Source organism: Malaclemys terrapin, chromosome 3, assembly GCF_027887155.1.
Source record: "Malaclemys terrapin pileata isolate rMalTer1 chromosome 3, rMalTer1.hap1, whole genome shotgun sequence".
NCBI lineage: Eukaryota > Metazoa > Chordata > Testudines > Emydidae > Malaclemys > Malaclemys terrapin.
This window is the reverse complement of record NC_071507.1, coordinates 35,476,225-35,499,058: the sequence shown is the minus strand read 5'-3', so window position 1 is coordinate 35,499,058 and position 22,834 is coordinate 35,476,225. Positions and strand designations below refer to the sequence as shown.

The 22,834-nt window shown below is 40.4% G+C and overlaps 1 protein-coding gene across 2 annotated transcripts in view; it reads right to left on the bottom strand.

The window, feature by feature from the left end:
• Window positions 1-345: 345 nt before the first annotated feature.
• Window positions 346-22,834, bottom strand: part of SRBD1 (S1 RNA binding domain 1) — a 224,184-nt gene continuing 201,695 nt past the window's right edge. For both annotated transcript variants that reach the window (XM_054023628.1, XM_054023629.1), the window contains 2 exons: window positions 12,761-12,945; window positions 346-1,364 (listed from right to left, as the gene is read on the bottom strand). In XM_054023628.1, the coding sequence (XP_053879603.1) occupies window positions 1,075-1,364; window positions 12,761-12,945 (475 nt within the window). In that variant the 3' untranslated portion in view covers window positions 346-1,074. The remainder of the gene's footprint in view (window positions 1,365-12,760; window positions 12,946-22,834) is intronic.

The following is a 22,834-nucleotide window of genomic DNA, read 5'->3' as shown; positions in this document are numbered from 1 at the left end:
CACTAGGAATTATTTTGGGGAAGGTCTATGGCCTGTGTTATATAGGAGATCACAATGGTCCCTTCTGGCCTTAGAATCTATGACTGACCTGATCCTACCAGGTTCTGAACACCTCTATGAAGTACCGAGCACTCTCTATTCCCATAGCTTCTGCTGAAAATATTATCTGAAGCTTCAGCTAGTGAAAAAACAATTACAATTAAGTGACATGATGTTCTGACAAGCGCATCCTCACAATTATCTTCCTAGAGTGGAATGTTGTTGGTGCACAAACAGTGGTTGTTGGGATGGGACAGGATTGTCCTGGGATTGTGCGGATAGTTTATGTAATCAGTACACTGAAAAAAATAGGTCAGAAAGATTTTTATTATGTACAGGTACAGAAAAAATGCTTTTGCAACTTTTTGAGCAAATTAGAGGTACCTCACTGTGTTAATTAATATGATAATTGCCCGAGCAATAATAATAAAAAAAAAACTTTACACGGTAGCTCAAATAAAAACAGCAAATTTCTGATCCAATAATACAATTACCATTATATCCAGATTTTAGCATTATGCGTTGCTGTTCTTCCTTGGTCTAAGCAGAGGCCATTTTTAAGCTTCTATTTTAGTTTCTACCAAAGTCCACTTTTAAGCCCTCCTTAAGAAAACAGCATGGAAACAGACCATTCAAGCGGTGTTTTTCAGTATGAAAGAACATGTCTGAGTCTGCTGAAGCAGCACAGACCAAATGTGGATTGAGAGAGCAAATCTTGCACAGAAGAAAACAGGTAAGAGATATGTCTGGCAGCGCATTGAGATATCACTTATTCTGCAAAAAGAAGGTGTGTGCCCTAATAAGAGGGTTAAAGCCACTTCAGGGCAGGTGTTAAAGTGACTGTTAAGGGGTGGGAGCTTAGAGAGTTCTGGAAAAACTTCTGGAATTAAAAAGTGAAATTGAAGATTTCAAAAGTTGGATTAATTCCTTCATTTCCAGTATACTCAGTAAATGCTTGAACTGCAACCTTTAGAATCTTGGTGACAACATTTAACCTTTAAAAAAGAAATAAAAGTCTTATCAGTGGGGAAAAACTCATAAAACACGAAGAAGGTCCAACGTTATCCTTGATCGAGGGATATCAATATTGAGTACTTTAACTTCCACTCTTTCTCCAGGGCCCAATCCGAGACTTCTTCTCTTCTTGGCTTTGGAAAGTTTTGTTTCTGTTATGTTCCTAATTGGAATCAATCCTGACTTACCAACACCAATATCAACAAAAACTCCAAAGAGAGTAGCATTCTCTACTTTTCCAGTCAGAACAGTGCCAATGCTCAAGTCTTCAAGACAAACTATGCTTCTCTTGAAATCAGGTTTATCAAAATCTGTCATAAAAAACAAGAGATGAAAATCAAGTTTCTGAAATAAGATATTGAAAAGACAACAGTACAATTAAACTTGTGCTGTGGATCACCTATAATAGGCAGCCTTCTACTTTTGGAAACTAACTGAAAGTAGCTCCAGGATTTCCAATACATTTTCATTTGCCTTTCATATAAGCATTACCTATATCAGGCAATGGATTTTCTTCTATTTTGCTAGCCCCTTGGCTGGTCACTTAAAACAGTATATACTATATGGAGAACCAGGTATAATGAAACCTATGGCAAGAGGCTACTCTAAGGGTATGTCTACACTACGAAATTAGTTCGAATTTATAGAAGCCGGTTTTATTGAAATCGGTTGTATACAGCCGATTGTGTATGTCCACACAATAAAATGCTCTAGGTGCTCTAGTCGGCAGACCGCGTCCACAGTACGAGGCTAGCGTCGACTTCCGGAGCATTGCACTATGGGTAGCTATCCCACAGTTCCCGCAGTCTCCGCCGCCCCTTGGAATTCTGGGTTGAGATCCCAATGCCCGGATGATGCAAAACAGTGTCGCGGGCGGTTCTGGGTACATGTCGTCAGGCCCCTCCCTCCCCCGTCACAGCAACGGCAGACAATAGATTCGCGCCTTTTTATCTGGGTTACCTGAGTTACCTGTGCAGACAACATGGAGCCCGCTCAGCACAGCTGAGCTCACCGTCACCATATGTCCTCTTGGTGCCGGCAGACGTGGGACTGCATTGCTACACAGCAGCAGCTGCTAACTGCCTTTTGGCGGTAGACGGTGCAGTAGACTGGTAGCCTTCATCGGCGATCTGGGTGCTGGCAGCCGTGGGGCTTGCCTTTTGGCAGTAAATGGTGTATTATGACTGTTAGCCGGCCTATTACAAGTCGGGTCATCGCACATTAGCAGAGTCTTCCCTGAGCAGCAGCTCGTGCAATAGGCCTGAAGACCATCGTCATACACCGCCCCGTATTTGCTGCCAAGCACCCAGAAAGATGCCGAGGGCTATCAGTCACGCTGCACCGTCGTCTTAAGATGTAAAAAAATAGATTTTCTCTGTATTCATTTGCTTCCCCCTCCCTCCGTCAAATCAACGGCCTGCTAAACCCAGGGTTTTCAGTTTAATCTTTGGGGGGGACCAGTCTGTGACAGTTGTTTGTGTCTCTCCCTGATGCACAGCCACCGTTCTTTATTTTAATTCCCTGTGCCTGTACGCCATGTCGTCACTCGGCCCCCCTCCCTCCTTCCCCTAGGCCGTCAGATACTACGTTTCCGCCACAGCTCGAGCCGAGAAGCGGTTCGCGCCTTTTCTTTGAATTCTGGGTTGAGATCCCAATGCCCGGATGATGCAAAACAGTGTCACGGGCGGTTCTGGGTACATGTCGTCAGGCCCCTCCCCCCTCGTCACAGCAACGGCAGACAATAGATTCGCGCCTTTTTACCTGGGTTACCTGTGCAGACAACATACCACAGCAAGCATGGAGCCCGCTCAGCTCAGCTGAGCTCACCGTCACCATATGTCCTCTGGGTGCCGGCAGACGTGGGACTGCATTGCTACACAGCAGCAGCTGCTAACTGCCTTTTGGCGGTAGACGGTGTAGCATGAGTGATAGCCGTGGGGCTGGCAGCCGTAGTGCTGCATTGTACCAGCCCCTTCCAGGCGATGGTATATTATGACTGGTACCCGTCGTCGTCATACTGGTATGGCTGTCAATCATGGCCACCTGGGCAGACATGCTACTGTTTTGATGATGACGGTTACCAGTCATAATATACTATTTTCTGCCAATTGCCCAATATTGTCTGCTAAGCACCCAGAAGAGGCCGAGGGCGATGCTGGGTGCTGGCGGACGTGGGGCTGGCAGACGTGGGGATGCATTGCTACACAGCAGCAGCCCCTTGCCTTTTGGCAGATGATGGTATATTATGATTGGTACCCATCATCATCGTACTGGTATGGCTGTCACTCATGCTGCAGCGTCGGCTGCCACCTTAAGATGTAAAAAATAGATTTGTTCTGTGTTCATTTGCTTCCCCTTCCTCTGTGAAATCAACGGCCTGCTAAGCCCAGGGTTTCCAGTTTAATCTTTGGGGGGACCATTCTGTGTGACAGTTGTTTGTGTTTCTCCCTGTTCCTGTACCTGTACGCCATGTCGTCACTCGGCCCTCCCTCCCTCCCTCCCGCCCTCCTTCTCCTGGTCCATCAGATACTACTTTCGCGCCTTTTTTCTGACCAGGCGCCATAGCTAGCACTGGGATCATGGAGCCCGCTCAGATCACCGCGGCAATTATGAGCACTATGAACACCACGCGCATTGTCCTGGAGTATATGCAGAGCCAGAACATGCCAAGGCGAAACCCGGACCAGGCGAGGAGGCGATTGCAGCACGGCGACGAGAGTGATGAGGAAATTGACATGGCCATAGACCTCTCACAAGGCACAGGCCCCAGCAATGTGGAAATCATGGTGTCACTGGGGCAGGTTGATACCGTGGAACGCCGATTCTGGGCCCGGGAAACAAGCACAGACTGGTGGGACCGCATCGTGCTGCAGGTATGGGACGATTCCCAGTGGCTGCGAAACTTTCGCATGCGTAAGGGCACTTTCATGGAACTTTGTGACTTGCTTTCCCCTGCCCTGAAACGCCAGGATACCAAGATGAGAGCAGCCCTCACAGTTGAGAAGCGAGTGGCGATAGCCCTGTGGAAGCTTGCAACGCCAGACAGCTACCGGTCAGTCGGGAATCAATTTGGAGTGGGCAAATCTACTGTGGGGGCTGCTGTGATCCAATTTGCCAGGGCAATGAAAGACCTGGTGATAGCAAGGGTAGTGACTCTGGGCAACGTGCAGTCAATAGTGGATGGTTTTGCTGAAATGGGATTCCCAAACTGTGGCGGGGCCATAGACGGAACCCATATCCCTATCTTGTCACCGGAGCACCAAGCCACCGACTACGTAAACCGCAAGGGGTACTTTTCAATGCTGCTGCAAGCCCTGGTGGATCACAAGGGACGTTTCACCAACATCAACGTGGGATGGCCGGGAAAGGTACATGATGCTCGCGTCTTCAGGAACTCTGCTCTGTTTCGAAAGCTGGAGGAAGGGACTTTCTTCCCGGACCAGAAAGTGACCATTGGGGATGTTGAAATGCCTATCGTGATCCTTGGGGACCCAGCCTACCCCTTAATGCCATGGCTCATGAAGCCGTACACAGGCAGCCTGGACAGGAGTCAGGACCTGTTCAACTACAGGCTGAGCAAGTGCCGAATGGTGGTGGAATGTGCATTTGGACGTTTAAAAGCGCGCTGGCGCAGCTTACTGACTCGCTCAGACCTCAGCGAAAAGAATATCCCCATTGTTATTGCTGCTTGCTGTGCGCTCCACAATATCTGTGAGAGTAAGGGGGAGACCTTTATGGCGGGGTGGGAGGTTGAGGCAACTCGCCTGGCCGCTGATTACGCGCAGCCAGACACCAGGGCGGTTAGAGGAGCACAGCAGGGCGCGGTGCGCATCAGAGAAGCTTTGAAAACGAGTTTTGTGACTGGCCAGGCTACTGTGTGAAACTTCTGTTTGTTTCTCCTTGATGAACCCTCCAACCCCCCCCCCGACCCGGTTCACTCTACTTCCCTATAAACCAACCACCCCACCCCAGCCTCCCCTCCCCTCCCGCTTGCAGAGGCAATAAAGTCATTGTTTTTTCACATTCATGCATTCTTTATTAGTTCCTTACAGAGGTAGGGGGATAATTGCCAAGGTAGCTGGGATGGGTGGGGGAGGAGGGATGGAAAAGGACACACTGCATTTTAAAACTTTAACTCTTATTGAAGCCCAGCCTTCTGATGCTTGGGCGATCATCTGGGGTGGAGTGACTGGGTGGACGGAGGCCCCCCCACCGTGTTCTTGGGCGTCTGGGTGAGGAGGCTATGGAACTTGGGGAGGAGGGCTGTTGGTTACACAGGGGCTGTAGCGGCGGTCTCTGCTCCTGCTGCCTTTCCTGCAACTCAACCATACGCTCGAGCATATCACTTTGATGCTCCAGCAGACGGAGCATTGCCTCTTGCCGTCTGTCTGCAAGCTGACGCCACCTATCGTCTTCAGCCCGCCACCTCTCCTCTCGTTCATGTTGGGCTTTTCTCATCTCCGACATTGACTGCCTCCACGCATTCTGCTGTGCTCTATCAGCCTGGGCGGACATCTGCAGCTCCGTGAACATCTCGTCCCTCGTCTTACATTTTCTCTTTCTAATGTTCACGAGCCTCTGCGAAGGAGAAACATTTGCAGCTGGTGGAGGAGAAGGGAGAGGTGGTTAAAAAAGACACATTTTAGGGAACAATGGGTACACTCTTTCATTACAAGGTCGCATATTTCGGCTTGCAGGCAGCCATCGTAGGCCACAGTGTTTTGGCTTTTTTAACCTTCTTAACATGCGGGAAAGGTTGCAAACAGCAGCGCATTTCCCATATCAAGGATGAATTGGGTTGTCCATTTAAAATGGGGTTTCAATGTAAAAGGAGGGGGCTGCGGTTTCCCGGTTAACATGCGGCACAAACACAAGTAAACCCCCCCCCCCCCCCCCACACACACACACGATTCTCTGGGATGATCACTTCACCCCTCCCCCCCACCGCGTGGTTAACAGCGGGGAACATTTCTGGTCAGAATAGCAGGAACGGGCGCCTCTGAATGTCCCCCTTAATAAAATCACCCCATTTCAACCAGGAGAGCTTTCTGGAGATGTCCCTGGAGGATTTCCGCTCCATCCCCATACACGTTAACAGACTTGCTTGCTTTTTTTTTGTAATGTTTACAAATATTTACAAAGTTACACTCACCAGAGGTCTCCTGTGTGCCCTGAGGGTCTTGGGTGAGTTCGGGGGTTACTGGTTCCAGGTCCAGTGTCACAAACATATCCTGGCTGTTGGGGAAACCGGTTTCTCCGCTTCCTTGCTGCTGTGAGCTACCTACAGTACCTCCATCGTCATCTTCCTCATTCCCCGAACCGTCTTCCCTGTGTGTTTCTCCAGTGAGAGAGTCATAGCACACGGTTGGGGTAGTGGTGGCTGCACCCCCTAGGATCGCATGCAGCTCCGCGTAGTAGCGGCAAGTTTGCGGCTCTGCCCCGGACCTTCCGTTTGCTTCTCTGGCTTTGTGGTAGGCTTGCCGTAGCTCCTTAATTTTCACGCGGCACTGCTGTGTGTCCCTGTTATGGCCTCAGTCCTTCATGGCCTTGGAGATCTTTTCTAATACTTTTCCATTTCTTTTACTGCTACGGAGTTCAGCTATCACTGCTTCATCTCCCCATATGGCGAGCAGATCTCGTACCTCCCGTTCGGTCCATGCTGGAGCTCTTTTGCGATCCTGGGAGGACTCCATGACGGTTACCTGTGCTGATGAGCTCTGCGTGGTCACCTGTGCTCTCCACGCTGGGCAAACAGGAAATGAAATTCAAACCTTCGCGGGTCTTTTCCTGTCTACCTGGTCAGTGCATCTGAGTTGAGAGCGCTGTCCAGAGCGGTCACAATGAAGCACTGTGGGATAGCTCCCGGAGGCCAATAACATCGAATTCCGTCCACACTACCCCAATTCCGACCCGCAAAGGCCGGTTTTATCGCTAATCCCCTCGTCGGAGGTGGTGTAAAGAAACCGGTTTAAAGGGCCCTTTAAGTCGAAAGAAAGGGCCTCGTTGTGTGGACGTGTCCAGGCTTAATTCTGTTTAACGCTGCTAAAGTCGACCTAAACCCGTAGTGTAGACCAGGCCTAAGAGACCAACCAAAATTGGTTGCCTGATAGGGTTTATAACTAATGGCTACACAGTATACTGAAGCCCTGTAAGCATTTGCTTGGGAGAAGAGTTTTCTCTTACAGGTGGTTCTTAGCACAGATTTATAATCATATACATGGTTATATTTTAGTGCACATAATTGTACATAGTAAAGTGAATATTCAACTGAGGTAGTCTGGTGATATCACTAAGCAAAAGGAAAGTCACTCAAATGGCTTATTCATACCACCATGCCTCTCAGATGGCCCTATATGCCCTCTACTCATTTATACCAGTTTGACACCAGTGTAAATCCACTAACTTCAAGGAAGTCACTCCTCATTTACACTGATGAGGGTGGAGAAGCAGACACATATACTTTTAAATGCACAATGTTGGTATATTCAAGCCTATATAGTACAGTATGTGGGAATGGACAGGACTTTTTTCCCCTCCTATTACTCACTTCTTATTTGCTGATCCTTCACCAAAACCTCTTTCCTTTTGAGCCACCTTGATACCTGCCCTTCCGCCCTCCCCTACAGCTGTCTTTCCTCTTCTTGATGCACTAAGCTTGATAGTTTAGCAGAAGTAATATACTCAATTTACCAGAGAGATTCTAAATTTCACAAAAGTTAGATTGTGATTTTAATTCCCCCCCCCCGCTTTTGTCTTTAAAAACAAACAAACACAAGTTAAAGGCCTAAAGCCAAAGCTCACTGAATGGGAGTCTGTGCGACTGCAGTGCACTTTGGATAAGGCCCTAAAATATTACCCAGATTGGCGGTGGCATCAGTAGACCCTGCATGACATTTAAGTTTCCACTGAAGGAATGCACCTAATTACTTGAGTCCAAATCAGTTAATCCTTTTGTAATATTACACCGTGCAGAGGCATTTCAATGCAAAAAGAAACTAAATAGCTGCTCAGGGCCCTGGCAGGGATGAGACTGGGAGAAGCCATGGGAACCATTTAATGTTTAAAATGCTGCTTTTTGTTCCAGCCTGGCATGACCCAGTGTCTGCAGATTTTCCACAGTTACCTGACCAGCCATTTAACTGCTGCTCTAAGTTAGTTCTTTTGTGCAAAACTCTTGAGATTTACTCCCTGGGGAGTACCTTGGTTACTAGAACATTTAAAAATATATATTTTTAAATCATCTTCTTATTTCCCATCCCCAAATAGTTTTTCCTGTTTCATGTTCTATTAAACTCATTGAGGAGCATTAAGCAGCCACCAATAGAGTATTTCAATTCAAACTGAGGGGAGCACTTTAGAAAACTAAACTACAAGAAACAAGATATAACAAACTAAAGAAAGGGGAAGTTAATAGTAATGAATATAATTCAGAAGCTAGGAATTGTTGAAAATTGATTAAGGAAGCAAAGAGACAAGGAGAAATCTATGGCCAGCAGAGGTAAGGAAAATAAGGAGTTTTTAATGTTTATCAAGAACAAAAGGAATCCTAACAATGTTATTGATCCATTATTAAATGGAAATGGTAGGAGTATCAATAATAATACAGAAAAGAAAGAAGTGATGTAGTCGTATCATTTAACACTCTTTCCATTCCAGTAGCCTCTCAGGAGGATGTTAAACAGTAGATACTGAAGTGAGACATTTTTAAATCAGCAGGTCCAGATACCTTGCATCCAAGAATTTTAAAAGAGCTGTCTGAGGAGCAATCAGGACTGTAAATGTTGATTTTCAATAATACTTTGAACAATGGGGAAGTTCCAGAAGACTGTAAGAAAGCTAATGTTGTGTTAATATTTTAAAAAGGGTAAATAGGATGATCTGGGTAATTATAGGCTTGTCAGTCTGACATTGATCCCAGGCAAGATAATGGAGGGACGGATATGGGACTTGATTATTCAAGTATTAAAGGAGGGTGATGAAGTTAATGAATCAACAATGATTTATGGAAAACAGATCCAGTCAAATTAATGTGAACTTTTCTGATGGGATTACAAGTTTGGTTGATAAAGGTAATAGTGTTGATGTCATATACTCAAACTTCTGTAAGGCGTTTGATTTGGTATTGCATGACATTTTAATTAAAAAAACTAGAAAGATATAAAATTAACATGGCACATATTAAATGGATTGAAAATGGTTAACTGATTAGATCTCAAAATGTAACTGTAAACAGGGAATCATCAATTAATGGGTATGTTTCTAGTGGAGTCCCACAGGGATCGGTTGTTGGCCCTATTTTATTAATGACCTGGAAGAAAACAAAATCTTCACAGATAAAGTTAGCTGATGACACAAAAATTGGGAGAATGGTGAATAGTGAAGAGGATAGCTCACTGACAGAGAAATCTGGATTGCTTGGTAAACTGGCACTAGCAATCCAGCTTTTTAATATGGCTAACTGTAAATATATACATCTAGGAATATAGGCCATACTTACAAGACAGGGAACTCTATCCTGGGACTCTGAAAAAAATTTGGGGATCATAATGGATGATCATAATGGATAATCAACTGAACATGAACTCCTAGTCTGATGCTGTGGCCAAAAGGACTAAGGCAATCCTTCAACGCATAATAAGGGGAATCTCGAGTAGGTGCAGAGAGCTTATTTTACCTCTGCATTTGCCAATGGTGTGACCATTTCTGGAATATTGTGTCCAGTTCTGGCACCCACAACTCAAAAAGGATGTTGATAAATTGGAGTGGATTCAGAGAAGAGCAATGAGAATGATGAAAGGATTAGAAAACATGTCTGATAGTGAAAGACTCATGGAGCTCAATCTATTTAGCTTAACAAAGAGAGGGATAAGGGGTGACTTTATCACTGTCTATAAGTACCTATGTGGGGAGCAAAATTAAACAGTAGCAAGCCACCAGGAACAGGTGGTATCATCCATGAGTCCTGAAGGAACTCAAATATGAAATTCCAGAACAATTTAACCTATCGTTTAAATTAGCCTCTGTACCAGATGACTGTCAGATAGCTAATGTAAGGCTGATTTTTAGAAAAGGCTCCAGAGGCGATCCTGGCAATTATAGACCACTAAGCCTAACTTCAGTACCAGGCAAACTGGTTGAAAATGTAGAATAGAATTATCAGACACATAGATGTACGCAATATTTTGGGAAAGAGTGAACGTGGCTTTTGTAAAGGAAAATCATGCCTCACTAATCTAGTAGAATTTTTTGAGGAGGTCAACAAACACGTGGACAAGGGTGATCCAGTGGAAATAGTGTGCTTGGACTATCTAAAAGCCTTTTACAAGCTCCCTCACCAAAGGCTCTTAAGCAAAGTAAGTTGTCATGGGATAAAAGGGAAGGTCCTCTCATGGATCAGTAACTGGTTAAAAGATAGTAAACAAGGGTAGGAATAAATGGTCAGTTTTCACAGCGGAGAGAGGTAAAGAGTGGATTTCCCCAAGGATCTGTACTGGAACCACTGTTGTTCAACATATTCATAAATAATCTGGAACAAGGGGTAAACAGTGAGAAGGCAAAGTTTGCAAATGATACAAAACTACTCAAAATAATTAAGTCCAAAGCTGACTGCAAAGAGTTACAAAAGAATCTCATAAAACTGGGCGACTGTGCAACAAAACAGCAGATTAAATTCAATGTTAAAAATTGAAAGTAATGCTCATTGGAAAATGTAATCCCAAATATATATACAAAATGTTGAGGTCTAAATTAGCTTTTACCACTCAACAAAGAGATCTTTGAGTCATCATGAATAGTTCTCTGAAAACATCTGCTCAATATGCAGTGACAGTCAAAAAAGCTAACAGAAGGTTAGGAACCATTAGGAAAGGGATAAGACAGAAAATATCATAATGCCACTATATAAATCCATGTTACGCCCACACCTTGAATACTGTATGCAGTTCTGGTTGTTCCAGTTCAAAAAAGATATGTTAGAATTGGAAAATGTACAGAAAAGGACAACAAAATTATTAAGGAAACGGAACAGCTTCTGTATGAGAAAAAGTTAAAAAGACAGGGACTGTTCAATTTAGAAAAGAGATGACTAAGGGGGGATATGATAGAAGTCTGTAAAATCATGAATGGTGTAGATAAAGTGAATAGGGAAGTGTTATATACCCTTCACATAACACAAGAACCAAGGATCACTGAATGAAATCAATAGGTAGCAGGTTTAAAAACAAAGGAAGTACTTTTTCACACAATGCACAGTTAACCTGTGGAATTCTTTGCCATGGGATGCTGTGAAACCCAAAAGAATAACTGGGTTAAAAAAATTTAGATAAGTTCATGAAGGATATGTCCATCAATGACTATTAGCCAAGATGGTCAGGAACACGAACACATGCTCCCCATGTGTCCTTAAACAGCTAACTGCCAGAAGCTGGGAGTGTACAACAGGGGATGGATCACTTGATAAATTGCCCTGTTCTGCTCATTCCCTCTGACGCATCTGGTACTGCTATTGTCAGAAGACAGGATACTAGGCTTGACGGACCACCTGTGTGACCCAGTATGGCCATTCTTATCTTCTTAAGGCATACATTTTTAACAATGGGTTAATTCAGTTCAAAAAATTTTAATAATGAGTTAGTTCAATTCAAAACAAACAAAATTCCTATCTATATTAAGAAAACCATTTCTGAGCACGATTGCTACTAGCACAGTTTCCAGGCACAGGCCTTGTCTACTACAGATTGTTCCAAAAATCTTCCATCATTATACTACCATTCGTGCATTAAAATCTGAATGTTTGCATTAAGAACTGTCATTTATTTTGGTGTTGAGTAACACAATGTATTTTTACGTTTATGGCTAGATATTCCATTTCACTGAAAATTAGACATTAGAGATTCAGAATTAAATTACTACAAGATAGGAAATGGGTTTCCAGGATCATTAGTGGGCTGCATTTATAAATAACTATAATGAAGCCATGAAGCAAAACAATGAATGTTGAGAGAGTGGAAATATATTTTTCTCTTTTAGCATCAGTCTACTATTTATTATTACACGCCTGTATTTTTGTTGCCTACCTTTATCTCTTGCAGTTGTGAGAGGACAGAGCGTATCCACTGTAAGGTTCATTGAACAATTGCACCTCCTGATATAGCCGCCTCCACTCCTACGTCTTCCTCACTCTCCCCCACCCTAAACTGTTTTGCACTGCTGTGAAGATCTAACCATGTGGGTCATGAGCCATGTACTCCAATTAAACTTTTCTCCGAGGAGTGTGTGACCCAAACTTCTAATAAATCAGACTTTTATATTACTATTCCATAGATCTTTATTACTAGTGTTTTTAGTTGTCTCATGCTTCTCCCACAATAGCCAACAGTAGATTTAATCAGTATAGTCAACATATTACAACTGTCTTATCTGTTAAAAGCCATGCAGCCCATCTTCCTATGGCTCAAAAGGTCATGATTTAAGACAGGATTCACACTCCTTAATTACCGAGCCAGCAAATACTATCTGACTGACTGCATGCTGTAGTACATTCTTCTCTGTTCGACAGGATGACGGGAGGGAGTCAGTTGACCTACACATCCACTAAATCTACTGCTAGCTTAGAAGAAAACTTGCAGTTTAAAAATAAAACCCAGAACATTCTAAATTCCAGACTACAACAAAACTACCTTTATAAAGCAAAGCATTCAGTTTTTACCTGTTCGGATGTCAAAGCCTTCAGGTTGAGTCAGACCATCAATGATTATTTGCAGTGTATGTACTGTTGTATTTAGTGTTTTTGCTGTTCCTTCTATTCCTTCTTTTTGAATTACAGCATTTACTTTTTGTTGCATATCAGGTTTTCCTATATCATTTGGGTTTCCTCCAATGAAAGTTAAAAACCTTGAGAATTAAAACAAAAAAGACAATAACCTGTAAGATCATTAGAGATATTTATATAGTCATCAGTGAGGATTGAAATCTTGCCAAGTTTAAAGTTCAAACTATTTTTGAACTCTTACATGCACAAAAACATCTTGTTTTAAAAAGTAACAGTAAGAAAAGCTTATTTCTTTCATCTTAGCATAACTCAAACATTCTGCACTTCTCAATTCACTTTCAGGCTGAGGCCAAGCATGTAAAGTTTGAGTCTAAAAGAACTTTTTCTGAAGGATATGAATAATTGAATACAAGGTTCAGAATACAATCCACTTCTCAGGCTTAATTTTAGGACTTGCTATCCATGAACCCTATTATTTCCAAAATGATTTCCTAGATTCATGATGATTCATTTTATCCCAAAATTAATTAGTTACAGAAAAAATGCAATTTACTATGAACACTCCTTCAAAAAGTGAAAATTTCATCATTTTGTAATTCTTTTAATGTGACTTTTAATTAATTCAATTAAAACGAAAATACAGTGAAGATAAGATAATATTTGCAAATCTTACAGAAGTACAAAGAATCTTTTCTGGTTCTGAATTTTATAATTTAAAGAAGAGGATGAAAAAGCTTTACAAAATAATCTGTTGTCTATGAGCTACATATAAAAGTTGGCCAATTATAATTAAGTGTTCAGATACTAACAGAATAAACTCACACAAGGGTCACTATTTGACTGATGTATTTCTTAGTCCATCAAATCAAGAAACTGCATATGTTGGCTTAATTATCTAAAACTGAAAGTAAATATATTATATTCAGTAATAAAGATACAAACACCCTGACCATAGTTCTTGGGTTTTGAATACACAATGCACAACAGCATAGTTAGTTTATATGCATAGATATTGAAGGGAATTAGCTGATGAATATGCTCACAAACAAAGCATACATTTTTATGCTGTGTCTTACATAACATTTATTTTAGCAGTGACAATGGCTAAATATCCTCATATCAATAACAGGATGAGAAATTCAAAACGAGCGGTCTTTAAATACTTTTTCTATTATGAAAAATAATGGAATATTATGTTTATAAAATGAAGCAATCTGTCCTTTTCTTAAAGCTATTCATCACAGATGTTTCTTAATTGCCTAGTCTTGGTGTTCAGTAAATAGACTTTTTTCACCAAATAGTACTCTACTAGCTCAGGATTCACATGGGGTTTGATTATGCCTGTCCTTTATGAAGTTGCACACTAGGGCAATGGGAAGGAACATGAAGACTTCCTCTTCCCTGGCATGTTCTTCATAGCAGCCAGGCATAACTGCAGTCCTTGCGCTCAAGGAATCACAGGGGTCTGCTCCCTCCACTCTCCACCCCCAGGGTTCATGGCCCTATCCCACACCTCTGCACCAACCTGTAGAACAGAACCTGCACATAGGATGGAGGAAGAATCGGAATATGCTGCACTCCACAAAGTGGTGTAGTAACAGGCACATCCCCTGCACAACAGGGAGCTATAGGAGGCAGTCCACCTCCCCACCCCCAAGATAATGCAACTGGTGATGGTGTGGGTTGTCTGGACTGATGGGGTAAAGAAAGGTAGTAGCTCTTTTAATGGTTCCATTCCCCTTGGGAGTTGGATGGGAAGGCATCACTTGAACTGGTGGGGAGGCCGGTAGGGCTCAAGTAAGCCACTGGCCCTGAACACCTGTGGGAAGGTATATAAACTCAATCTCCCCATGCACCCAGATGAGCACCACATATCCCTGGGGTTTGTGGTCTGCTGCTGACATAGTGCAAGTCACCTTTTTTGGGACTGTAAAGGAATTTTTCCCTCACTGCCAGATTGACCAGGGCTGGATGGTTGGTGTGTTGTTTTTTTTTTTATGGCCTTTCACACAGCAGCTCAGGGATCCTGGAGTAAGTCAGGAAGTAAGGTTTTAGTTGTCACAACTTAGCAGGTGTCCAGTGTAGGAGTTATTTCATAGGGGGTCTGGTTCCCTCGTAACTGGAACTGGAAATGAAGTTAGGGAAAGGCATACCCTAAAGAAGCTGGGAACAGGTTTGGGCTCCTAACATCTGGTACAGTGAGGAGACAATGGCCTTTCCCCAGCCCCATAACAAGGTGCGGGCTCTGGGGACCAGCTGTGGAGGGTCGGCAGTCCTACAATAGGTAGAAAAGATTAAGGATGGAATCATGATCAGCACTGTATGAATTATTGCCATATAGTTCCCAGATGAATTAAGTTAATAAAGTTGTGGCCTAATTAAACCACATCCCTTGCATCTTGTCTTTCTTCCCGCATGTCTGGGACAATGCATTCTGGCACTCCCCTGCAGCTATAACCTCCACTCTGCTCCCAATGCAGGGGCTGTGCCTTAAAGGCACAATTGAGATAAGTATTTTGTTCAGCATGAAGTATTATTTTTCTTCTACCGGAGGGGGTCTACTTGACAATATAATGGATAGCTCTCCTCTTATGTGGCCTATCTTTGTATCTTTGTCTAGTTTTCTGCCATTAAGATAAGCTAATGTGTGAATCACTGACTTCCTCCCTTGAAACCAAAGACACTGCACTTCTGATGATGCAACTGAATGTGCCCTCTGTTCAACTGCTATTAGTGCATGCTTTTGTGTTCATGGTATAGCTACATCATTTGCAGAGAGGGGTTGAAGAGATAAATATATCTCAATCTAATTACTATACAATGTTGCAAATCTTAAATTGATATTAATCATGGGAATGACTTATTTTCTCTTTCAGAAAATGAAAACAAAGGAATATTAATAAAGGTAAAATGGCCTCACTGAAGTCAGTGGCTAAACTCCCATTGACTATTCCCAATTCTTCTACTGATTTACTATGTGACATGGCCAGTGTCTCCCTCTCAGCTGAAATGTGGATAATGTCCCCTACTTCACAGAGGTAGCTTAAGCAAAGGGATACTGTGGGTTTATAAATTATATTCCTAAATTATTTTTTTCTAGATTCAAGTAACACCTAAGATTATTACATCTGAAAATTATTAGATAAAGTTATTTTCTGTATTTTTCAGGTTATTTTTGCCTTTGATAGCACTTTGAGTATAGTCAATTTCACAGCTTCCCGCCTGTAGTCAGTGTCAATCAGCTTCCCCTCTTCATGTGGCTCTTTCACACAGTAACAAGGGAGAGAAAAGCATAAAACAAACAAAAACAAACAAACAAAAAACAAATTTGAAAATGTGGCTGCAAAACCACTAAAACCAAGAATTCAGTGACAGGCACTGGCCCCTGAATCCCCGTTAATTCATTTTAACGCAATCAACAGATTTCAAATTTTGGTGTCACTTTACTATTTCTAAAGCATTTTAACTGGCTGGATAACAACGTAAAGTATCAAAGCAAATGCAATTTTTATCAGCATCATTGTTGTTGTTCTCGTAAGCATACCGGTATTTCTTTAAACCAATTGTAATTGTTATCCAAAAGAAGGGCTGTATCTAAAAGAAGCAGCACTACCAAGATGAAAAAGGACATGTACTATTCTCCTTCTACCTGAAAAGAACATTAATGGGGCTGTACAGACAATACTGAAAATGTGTGTAGGTCTGTGCAGTGTGCTGTGCACAGCACAGCTGAGAGAGAGCTGCTGACTGTTAAGTGCTGAAAGATGGACAATGCCACACCAGAACACCAGTGGCAGGCAACAGCTGCCTGAGCTTTGACTGACATGGCAGATGTAACATGACAATCCCTACAAACAGCCAGCCTCCTGACTCAATGTTCTAAATAATATATGCTTCACAAAGCAGACCTATAAACAAGTCTGCTGACATTCGTGCACTTGGCTTTATTTTACCAGAAATGGAAATTCAGCTTGAGTACCTTCAAGTAACATTTTTTCACCATTAGAATGTCACAGAAGTGCATTCATATTGTAAATCAATAACAGGGCACATTTCACTGTTAATAAATGTAACCACATGGAACGTTCACAGATGTACAAAAAATTATGTACAGATCTTTCAAATGTGTGGATAATGTAATCAGGATGTAGAGTATTGTGTGCAGATTTTGGGGAAGAAAAACAGTTTGTAAGAAATAGGACTCTGAGTAAGCCCAGGAGCCTGATCCTTAAATCCTTATTCACACAAATAATTTTTGGTTTTGGAATCCCATTGAAGATAATGGACTACTTGAATGAATAAGGCTTACTCATATGAGTGGCGATGGTAGGAGTCAGGTCCTAAATTACCAATCATAGTTATCTGAATCATTTAATACTGCTAAGGTCATGAACAGCAATTTGGTTTCAGTTCAGGAAGGTACTGAAGCAGATGCCTAACTTTAAGTATGAGACTTACCACGGACATCAATGGAACTGCTCACGTTCTTAAAGTTATGCAACTGCTTCAGTACCTTCCTGAACTGGGGGTCTTTTCAGAGGAACTTGTCTTTGCCTAAATTCCTTTCATTAACAGCTCATAATACTGACAGCTATGACAAAACTAGGATCTCTGTAGTATTATAAAAATGCCCAACACCAAAAAAATATAAGCATCTTCAATAGAAACAATAAAATTATGATTTTAGAGATTCTCAATCCTTTAGGTCCTGATAAGAAACTAGATGCTAAAATATTTCCATATAAAGATATTACTTAGTGATTATAGTGATTACAGATGTAATTTTTAAAAAGAGACTGCTTAATCTGGTTATATATTTCATATATCATTTTTCACTCAAACATGTGTGCCTTGAGGGCATTTAGAACAAAAATCAATATAAAGCACAAAGCTCTTGCTCAGCAGTAATGCATTATATTGATCATCAATATTTTTAAATGTCATTGCTTAAGAACAAAGTTAAATGCTCTCTTATTTAGAAAACTTTCTTAGGGTTACTGCAAGGTCAGAAAAACTATAGTCAGAAAAGAAAGATTATGATATGGTTAGAAAAAATAAGAATAGACTGTGTGACAAGCAACTTCCCTTACTACGGTTTTAGTTATGTTAAACACTTAATCTGGATGATACTATCTTTGACATCATAATTTTAACAAGTCTGACAGTTCCAGTTCTGCAAGAAAGCAAATTATAGACCTCATAATAAACAAAATCTCCCCTCCTCTAAGTATTTTTTTGTGTATGCATATGAGTAAAGTAATAAGTTGTAATTAATAGTTAAAATATAGTTTAGCAACAGCTATCATCTCTCTCTAAAAACCCAATAATGTTTAAAAAGTTCCACAAAAATTGACACGTGAAAGGTGAGATTCTTCATAACTTTGATCAATCTTATAAAGTAGGATACATTGCCCCCCCGTCCTCAGATATTGATTGTTTGAGTTAATGATGAATCCTTTTCATATAAAGGAATGTCAACAGAGGTAAAGCTATCAGAATCTTATTTTTAAAAAAAAATCAAAACGGCAGGAGGTTAGCACATACTACTCATGAATTTCTACAGCAAGCTTTCATTTCTACAGCAGCCTTTGGGATGTTACAGAACATGCAGAAAATGGTCATGGCTAAGTCACTGATGTTTTTATTTAATACATAATTTCATCCATCTTACTCAGATAAAGTAAAAATGTAGCATAGATGTAACAAATAAGCACATCATGTTCTCTTAACATACACATCTGCATAAAATTATAACACAGACTTTGCAGTGCTTAAAGAAAATGCACATTTCTGAACAGAATGCAAAGATCGTTAGAAAAAGCAACAATTATTTCCAACAGAGAGTTGCAGTGCATTTAAAAACTATTTTTAAACAAGAAGAAGCTTCTTTGTGATATACAGTAGTTCTTAAAGCTACATAAGGGTTTTAGTCACAGTCATTCTGTTTTATGTAATCATTTCCAGCAACATGACTTAAGAGCTGAGAGTACTGGGTTCATTACATGAAAGCAACATGATATGCCATTAATTCTTGTCATAGTGCACACATGAATTAATGGTGATGCAACACTATCACTTCTAAAACATAACTTTGTATTAGCATGTGCATAGTTAGATAGAATGCATATATTTGCCAGCACCAAATAAAAGTTAAACTATATGGACCAAATGAGTTATAAATATCTAATAATAGTTTCAAGTAAAAAAAAAAACATTATTAATTTATAAAGCAAATTAAAGATTTTTGTAGTGTTGCTACAAAAGAACATAACAATATAAATCCTTAATATTTCAGCTACTGTCTTGGATTATATAAATGTCATGAACTATTTGTGTACTACTCTAAGCTAACTGGTTGCCGAGTCCAAATTAATTTCCAAATATATATGAAAATATATAAATGGGTTAGATAAACACTCTGGTATGACTATTTAACAGGTCTTGATATTTATATCTATATATTTATTAGGGCTGTGAAGTGATTAAAGCAATTAATCGCACCGTTAAACAATAATAGAATACCATTTATTTAAATATTTTTTGAAAATGTATAAAACATCCAATATATTGATTTCAATGACAACACATAATATAAAGCCCATTTAATATTTTTTTCTGATTACAAGTATTTGCACTGTAAAAAAACCAAAAGAAATAGTATTTTTCAATTCACCTAATACAAGTACTATTGTGCAATCTCCTTATCATGAAAGTTGAACTTACAAATGTAGAATTATGTACAAAAAATAAATGCATTCTAAAATAAAATAATGTAAAACTTTAGATCCAGCAAATCCAGTCTGTCCTACTTCTTGAAATATATGAAATATATGGCAGAATGCAGGTAAAACAGAGCAGGGGACATACAGTAACTCCTCACTTAACGTTGTAGTTATGTTTCTGAAAAATGCGACTTTAAGCGAAATGATGTTAAGCAAATCCAATTTCCCCATAAGAATTAATGTAAATGAGGGGGTTAGGTTCTAGGGAATTTTTTCCACCAGACAAAAGACTATATTATATGTATATACACACACACAGTATAAGTTTTAAATAACAATTTAATACTGGCACACAGTGATGATGATTGTGAAGCTTGATTGAGGTGGAGGAGTCAGAGAGTGGGATATTTTCCAGGGAATGCCTTACTGCTAAATGATGAACTAGCAATTGGCTGAGCCTTCAAGGGTTAACTCTCACACTCTACAAGGCAGCAGGAATGGAGGGAGGGGAGAGAGCATTGCAGACAGAGACACACACCTTGTGTGTGTGAGAGAGAGATGCGCATTTCCCCTTTAAGTACACTGCCTTGTTAATTTGATCAGCTTGCTGAGACCACAGCTGCTGCCAGCAAGCTCCCTCTGTCGTGAGCCCTGTCGTGTGTCCCCCCTGCTCTATAGAAGATGGGGTAAGCGGGGTGCAGGAGCAGGGGAACACCCTGACATTAGCCCCTCTCTTCCTCCCCTCCCCCCCGCACAGCAAGCAGGAGTCTCGGGGAGCAGCTCCAAGGCAGAGGGCAGGAACAGCACATGGCAGTGGGGGGAGGGAAAGCTGCAATTGCTAGCCTGCTGGGCAGCCGCTGCACAGGGAACTTAGGGGAGCGGGGAGCTGATAGGGGGCTGCCGGTCCACCCTGGTTCCAAGCCCCCACCAGCTAGCTGCAATGGGCTGCTCTTCCTGCAAGGAGTGGACAAAGCAGGCGGCTGCCAAACGATGTTAGAAGGGAGCACTGCACAACTTTAAATGAGCATGTTCCCTAATTGATCAGCAACATAACAACGAAACAACGTTAACCGGGACGACTTAAAGTGAGGAGTTACTGTACAATTCTCCCCCAAGGAGTTCAGTCACAAATTTAATTAACACATTATTTTTTTAACAAGCGTCATCAACATGGAAGCATGTCCTCTGGAATGGTGGCCAAAGCATGAAGGGGCATACAAATGTTTAACATATCTGTCACATAAATGTCTGCTACAAAAGTGCCATGCAAATGCCTGTTCTCACTTTCTGGTGACATTGTAAATAATAAGAGGGCAGCATTATCTCCTGTAAATAGAAACAACTGTGTTTGTGTTAGCGATTGGCTGAAAAAGTAGTAGTACTGAGTGGGCTTGTAGGCTCAGAAATTTTACATTGTTTTGTTTTTGAGTGCAGTTATGTAACAAAAAAATCTACATTTGTAAATTGCACTTTCATGACAGAGATTGCATTACAGTACTTGTATGAGGTGAATTGCAAAATACTATTTCTTTTGTTTATCATTTTTACAGTGCAAATATTTATAATAAAAAATAATATACACTTTGATTTCAATTACAACACAATACAATATACATGAAAATGTAGAAAAACATCTAAATATTTAATACATATCTATTGGTATTCTATTGTTTAACGGGGCGATTAAAACTGCGATTAATTGCTATTAATTTTTTTTAATCATGATTAATTTTTTTGAGTTAACTGCGATTAATCAACAGTCCTAATATTTATATATAGATATGTAGCCCCTAAACATTAAGATAATTTATTATACATTAAAAATTATGTATCTGAGAAATAACTTTTAATGGAAATAAACAACTATTGGTATAGTTATTATACCATACCGTAGGTAGTTCGCTAATACACTGTAGTTACATTGTAGTTATGCTTTTTGACCCTATAATTACCGCACTTTCACTAAATAGATATCAAGGATAACTACATGACATAGAGCAATTACTATTTAAATACAGTATTGTTAATACATGTATTTCTAGAATCCAAGTGCATTATGTATGATACTAAATAGATAATAAGTTTCAGTCATGTAGTTGATTAGTGGTTATTAATTATTCAAAAAGCACAATCACAATAACTACTTTAGCTGGAACAAAACTCCAATTATTTTCCTTCAAAACTTTTAGCTGCTTTTCATCCAACTTATAGAGCTGAATGAAGTTTTTCAAATGATGACAATTCAATGAAAAATATTACCTTTTTTGACCAGCTTTAGTAATTATATTGCAATTGCAGTGTAATTACAATCACTGTGATAAAATATATCCCAATAATAAGACTTGTAAAGTATATGTATGATGTAAAATATATATATGTATATTTTAAATGATATATGTTGAAGGCCAACATTTTCAAAAAGAGGGTCTCTATAACTAGTATTATTATTCGGGTACCTAAATGAGCAACCTGATTTACAGAAGTGCTGAGAATCAAATACAGCGTTTCCCAATATGCTGAATGGCCCTTCTTCAGCAAGTGCTTAAGTACTTTGCTGAATTGGGGCCAATTGTAGCCACTGGATGCTCAGCACTTTTGAAAATCAAGATACTTATTTATGTGCCTAAATAAGGAAATATTAGTCTTCTATTTTGGAAAATATTGGCTTGAAAGTCTGTACCTTAAGGTTAGCAGCACTTATCATAAAGTGCATACTCTGCGTCATAATCTGCACTTTTAAGTTCCTAAACACAGGAGACTAATTGAATCGAAATGAAATCCAGGAGGAGGGGGGGGGCGGGGGAGGGAAAGAAGAGCACTTATTTTTCTTCTTAAACAACTGAGGGCACATTCACTGCACAATTTGGAAAGTCACAAAATGTTAGATGCTTTCTAGTTTAATTTGAAAAACCTTATTATTTATTACAGTACCATGCAAAGTGTGCTACGCATTGTACAAAGAAATTGTAAGGGGTGGTTCTCTGCCCGGGCTATTCCTTTTTGCATGAGAAAAATATTTTACAAAAAATTTATTGTATTAAAAAGTTATCATATGAAATTGTTTATTTTTAAACAAAATAAGCCAGCATTTATTATCCACTACCCCGATCCAAATTATTCAGCGGCACAAGTCCACATTACAGATTCATGACATACAAAATCATCAGTTTTTAAATAATGTTTTTGAGGTACAGAAGTCCACCAACATTTAAAACCACTAATTTTCTTTTTCTGAAATATATTATTGCTTTAAAGACCAAGGAGGATTTTGTTGTTGTTTTTTTAAATT